The sequence below is a fragment of the Dendroctonus ponderosae genome, unplaced genomic scaffold, assembly GCF_020466585.1.
Source record: "Dendroctonus ponderosae isolate FM_Combo_2020 unplaced genomic scaffold, Dpon_F_20191213v2 Dpon_F_20191213_1, whole genome shotgun sequence".
Taxonomy (NCBI): domain Eukaryota; kingdom Metazoa; phylum Arthropoda; class Insecta; order Coleoptera; family Curculionidae; genus Dendroctonus; species Dendroctonus ponderosae.
In genome coordinates this window covers 2,945,383-2,950,979 of record NW_026017110.1, presented here as the reverse complement: position 1 = coordinate 2,950,979, position 5,597 = coordinate 2,945,383, and the positions used below count along the sequence as shown (strand labels likewise).

At 35.0% G+C, this 5,597-nt stretch overlaps 2 protein-coding genes across 2 annotated transcripts in view; one reads left to right on the top strand and one right to left on the bottom strand.

Annotated features, from left to right (window-relative positions):
- Positions 1–1,453, bottom strand: part of LOC109535662 (carbonic anhydrase-related protein 10) — an 81,378-nt gene extending 79,925 nt beyond the window's left edge. The window contains exon 1 of the mRNA XM_048660575.1: positions 1,444–1,453. Coding sequence (XP_048516532.1) covers positions 1,444–1,453 — 10 coding nt within the window. The remainder of the gene's footprint in view (positions 1–1,443) is intronic.
- Positions 1,454–2,139: 686 nt separating this feature from the next.
- LOC125504306 lies at positions 2,140–5,522 on the top strand. The gene is made up of 3 exons (XM_048666125.1): positions 2,140–2,360; positions 4,982–5,125; positions 5,185–5,522. The coding sequence occupies exons 1-3, from the start codon at positions 2,226–2,228 to the stop codon at positions 5,482–5,484; spliced, it is 579 nt and encodes a 192-aa protein (XP_048522082.1). The 5' UTR covers positions 2,140–2,225; the 3' UTR covers positions 5,485–5,522.
- Positions 5,523–5,597: the final 75 nt, after the last annotated feature.

The window sequence follows — 5,597 nt, the reverse complement described above, 5'->3', positions numbered from 1 at the left end:
GTTTGCAAAATTCTTCAATATACCGGGTGTTAGTTAATATTCTATGTTTATTTCATTTAATTAATGTATGATATACTGAGCTAAGATTGTCCATATCCGATCTGAAATTCATAGCATATTTTGCAACTATAAGCTGAAGAGAGATTCGTATCGTCTTAACATCAAGAATGTGTTGCGTGAAAGAAAATAAGAAGACGGAACCCATGTTTTCTGAAATAACCGAGGTAAACTCAAATATTTTTTCAATTAAATTAAAAACGTATTTATTATATATTATTACAAAACAGTCCTGATGTTTATCATTTTATGTTAAATACGAAAGATTACAAAATAAATAATTTAATTTAATCTTTTCTTGATACAAATTTGCGTCCACAATCCATCAGGCGATTTAAAATAAGTCCAACAGTTTTTCAAAAACTTTATTGCAGTGGATCTTAGGCACAATTTTGTTGCACAACATCGATTGTTAGTTCTTAAAACAATATTTAACAGTGCACGGCAATGTGCAATCTCATTTGCAATGATAAATACCAGGTCGTTTGAAGATTTTCAAAAGTTTGTAATACATTGTTCTGCAAATTGATGGAGGATCCGCATTTTTTTGCACTTAAACTGCTTTAGTGTGTATAATTGTGTATGTACTTTAATTGGAAATTTAAATGAAGGCGAAACGCGAACAGGCATTTAGTACATGAGCAACCTTAACCTAGTATTTGCAGTATCTGCAGCTTCTCCCTTGATAATTTGTTGATTCATTTTTATCAGCGTTATAAAATAAACTGCACCGAACACAATAATATCACACCCAATAATTGATAAATCAAAATCACTGTCAGTTTAATAACGTAATGTGTATTTGAAAAGTTTATCAGATATACAGATGCACCCGCACTAAGAGAAAAATGTCGAATTCAAAGTGCATTTGTGCGTCCCAAGCCCCAGGCGCGAAGAGGCCGTGACCGAGAAAAATCGGTTCACCCTCCCATAAAAAGTTATCACTTCAAAAAATTTAAGCCGTTTTCGATCAACCCTTTAGCACCAACTTTTCTTAATGGAGCTTCTCGTGAAAATGCGATTTTGACCACTTTTTGCTCATTGGAGAGAAGCAAATTAAGCCACCATCTGAATGCGGAAAAAATCACTCTCAAAGTCTTCACTCTAGCCTAAAATGCAATATTTTGCTTCCCGAGATTAGATAAACCTTGCATGTGTCATTTAAAGCATTTGGTTGAATTACGCAACTCATTATCATGAAATGAAAAAAATGTAAGTGTAATGACGCACGTGAAAGGCGTTTACTCGGTAATGCGGCTTCAAAAACGCAGTGGAACCTGCACTGAAGAACCGGTCGCTGCTGAAGTAGTTCACTGATGACGTCTATGTTAATAAATGCCCTAAAGGCGCATAAAATATGGCAAATTTTTGCACTTTTACATTTACCTTGTGCCATTTTTGCAATGTGCGTATGAATCCGTTACAAGCTGGATATTATTCAACTTTTTTGCCTGCTCTAATTTTCATCTGTCCAACCTTAATTAAAACATAATTAATAAAAACCTGAACTGAGGATGAGCAAAAATCCTCCCAAAATGTAACAAGCACTAGTGGATTGCATCTTCAAATGTCTTGCACTCGACTTCTTACACGGGTTGCTTGATCACAACGTTTCGGTTGGTAGTACTTGCAACCATTTTCAGGCGAACGCTTTCAAGCTCGAAAACTCAGCAGTTTCAAGCAATGGCCGCGAAAACATAACTCTTTTAATATCTCATTGACACTAAAAATTTTCGAAATATCTTTAATGTACTTTTCTCAATTGGACGCTCGTTCTAGGAATGATTAATAAATAATTCATGCAAATTCAATACTTATGATTATTATAAACTGTTCGAGTTTTTCGTCAGAAGACAGTTCTCATAAGTCGATGCTAATGGGATTATCCGGAACTGATGCATAAAAACATATACCTATGTATAGACAATGTTGAAACAATGGAATCAATTAAATAAGCATCCCAATTAATAAGCGAGAAATGTTTATTTTTCTATTCACTCGCGTAGCACGATGAAACTGCTATTTAAGATTAATGCATGTAAATCCAGTCGGCTGACTGCAGAAATTCGTCGCTGATGGAAACTTTTTTTGCGAATTATTGCAGGTTGTCCGTACAGTCACTGGAGAGCTCATACGAAATCTATGCGACTCCTCGTCCTTTGACAGGCATGAACAAAAGGAAACTCTGCACTAAAGAGCGAACGGCGTGCAATGTTTATCGCCGACTGATTTTATTGGCTTGGAGGCGATCCAGAGAAGCTGCCAGAAGCGCCAAAGAATTGACAAAAAAACAGGAACTTCAAGTGAGTACTTTTACATTCGTGTTTTTTTGCAATGAAGCCGACAGTTAGATTGGTTAATGATCAATTAAATGTAGTTTTTTTTGGGTTATTTTCGCAGGATTGAACTGTTCCTGTGTGAGATATACAGGATGAGTCAGTTTATAGCAGCATAACTTTAACGGTTGATAGAAAATCTAATTTTAATGTGAAAAAATCATACATACATACAGAGTAATTCAAAATTGGCGTCATTACCATTAAATAAATACCGGCAACATTCCTACCACGTATGTAAGATCACATTAAACCAATGGATTACTGAACACCGGTAGAAATTGAGTAGGAGTTAATTAACCGAATACGAGGAGCTGCTCGAGAAGAGTGCACAATAAGGTGATTGCACAGGCACTTGTTTGGAGTTACAGACTCAAATGTATGTTTTTGTGATTTGTAAACAAATTAGTAATTCGAGGTTAGGAGTTTCGAAATAGGTCCCGTCATTCAACGATTCCTGTTGAATTTACCGTTTGTCCTTGTCTATCTTATTGTCACTTTCTCTATTTATCCATGGTTGCCGGAGTTTTAAATAATTACGAACCAACAGGTATTTACGTAATGTTAATTAGGCAGATTACCTTGAAAACCATTGTTGCCGTTTTTCTAATATAGTTTTCTGCAAATTTCTCAGTTTTAAATAACAATAAATTTTTTTACTATTTTTTTTTCTACTCCTAAAACACCGCCAGACAACACCTCCAGAGGAATGACGCCAATTTTGAATCACCCTATATAATGAAAATGGCGTCGTTTTTTTGAGATACAGGGTGGCAAAGTTAACATTTTTCTCATATGTTAAAGTGTGAAGATTCGCTGTGGGATATTTTTGCGAAAATGGCCTCTTGTTGAACTATCGACTTTGAGAGTTGGGCGAAATATGAATTTTTCATTGCAATTTTTTTCCAAATTAGTATTTTTCATTACTTGTGCTTTATTGCCGAATATTTAAAAAATCTTTGATAATATATATTTTTATTTTTATCATTGATAATATACATATTGACTTTATTTTTAATTGCAAAAATGGGCGACGTGCGATGATATTTTTTACGGGTCATTTTAGCATTCAAAACTTTTTTTATGGTTCTTGTTTTTGGTCTTTTGCGTTTTTATGTAGGTATCTTGCGCCGTTTTTCAGTTATTTGCAAAAGACTTCGTTATTTCCTGCTAAGCAATTGTGCAAGAATTAGATAGAAATAAGATATTTGTTGCTTGTGAGGCACGTTTGATCATTTTGTAATCTCCAGATAAAAATCTCAAAAATGCAAAAGTTCGAACGGAAAATAAAATCAAACTTCTAATTTGAACTCCTGCAAATGAAAAACAAAGAAACTGCGGTCGTGCGTTGGTATAAATTATTTTTTCAATTAAAAATAAAATCACCCTGAATTTTTTGGAATATTTGTAATATGAGATTATTAGGGTCGAGGGATTTTTTTTCGGTTACGAAAGTTGAAACAAAAAGGTTTTTTTGCTAAAATCAAAACATCGCTTGAATCCCTAAGGCAAATCACCTTGCATGACTTCTCACGATATCAAATTTTTAGGCTCCAAAACGAATTTGCTCCCAAAACAAATAAAATTAATTTATCTCTCGATTCATTCACAAGATGAAAAGTTGAAAAGTCGAAAATTTTCTAAAAAGTTGAGAATTTTTAGTCTTTTTTATTGTTTTTATAATGGCTATTAAGACGCTGAACTGATTTCGACCTTAACAAGCTACCATCAGGAGCTTGTTAAGGTCAAAAGAGCAAATATTTAGGGTTGAAATCTGTTTTAAAAATATTGATGGTCAAGCTCAAATTTAGTCAAATTAAATGAGTAAATAGTTAAATTTTTGAACAAACGAATTAAATATCTAATAATGATAAGGAAGAAAATGCCTTAGCTACGTTAAAAATTAGATTTCTGATAACAATTTTGTTATAAAAAAGGGGAAAAAAATGATGTATTGCTCAACAAAAATGTACGCACAAATATACCGGATTACTTAATGAAGTGGATCAAATTTGATCTTATGTGAAGGTGAACCTGGCAAAAAACGCTGTTTTACGTCGCAGTAAGTGAAGACCGTAAAAACGGCTCTTCAAAGTAATTTGTTGACAAACTAAATCGTTTTTGATGTTCGATTTAATTGGTGAATTTCGTTCACTTATTGCCCTGCATTTCAATTGATTATTATATTCTGTAAAACTTGGCATTGTCGTAAAAATTTCTGTTAGTGAGAAGACAGGCAAATAATGGCTCACTTCAACTGACTAACTCCCTGAAGCGGACATAAATTTATCTATGATTTGACGGTCTGAACATCGGACAAGGCGCGACGCCAAAGATGTTATTTGGCGAGCGTCGCGACGTCGATGAGTGTACCATCAGCGTCTGATTTTGCTTTCCAGCGCCCAACTTCCTATACCGCGTTTCTACCATCTATTAATAGAACATGCGATGAGTATATCGACTATGGTGTAAACTGACACCCAACTTGCATTATGTTTGCGAAAAAAAATCGTCCAGAAATTAGCTTTTTGTTGCTGCACCACAAATATTTATGAACACTGAAAGCTTCAAGCCAACAGTTTGTTTAGGTTGGTCAATTAGAATTGCAAATCGACGTGCTAAGCAAACTGCGAGTGGCCGAAGGTCAGAAGCGCGAAGAAGCTCAGAGCGAATGCCAAAAGCTGAAAAGAAACATCGAAGTGTTGGAACTTGAGAACAATCAACTGGTCGAGGTGCTGGAAAAGCCGACTCTATTGAAAGTCTTTCACTACCAGTTTGGCTCCTGTTTCAGGAAACGGAAGATTTGCGCATTTCGTACGACATTCTCCACAATGAGCTCAAAGTGGCCAAAGCCGAAAATAACTTCCTGAGTGAGCAGTCTATTACGTTTCAGAATCTACTGGGCAAGAAGAAGGCGGAGATCGAAGTCCTGGAGGAAAAGGTAAGAAGGGTAGCTTTTTCCAGCTTAAAGGGCGGTAGAAACACAACAATCTTAGCACAATTTCATCTAGTGATGAGCGAGTTTGGTCTTGGTCTCAATTTTGCAAAAAAGCAAGAATTGCAAGAATTTTGCGATATTGAACCGCATTAAATCTGTTCTCGTAGCCCTTAAATATGATATTAAAATTGAACCAGTTTTTCGAAAACGTTTTACCATTAATGAGAAATCAAATTCATTCCTGGGTTTCAGTCATTTATTGTCTC

Excerpts from the sequence above, each read along its gene's own strand:
- LOC125504306 (XM_048666125.1), top strand. The coding sequence starts at position 2,226 with ATGAACAAAAGGAAACTCTGCACTAAAGAGCGAACGGCGTGCAATGTT. Across the intron at positions 2,361-4,981 it reads CAAAAAAACAGGAACTTCAA|GTTGGTCAATTAGAATTGCA; the intron begins GTGAGTACTTTT and ends CAGTTTGTTTAG. Across the intron at positions 5,126-5,184 it reads AGAACAATCAACTGGTCGAG|GAAACGGAAGATTTGCGCAT; the intron begins GTGCTGGAAAAG and ends CTCCTGTTTCAG.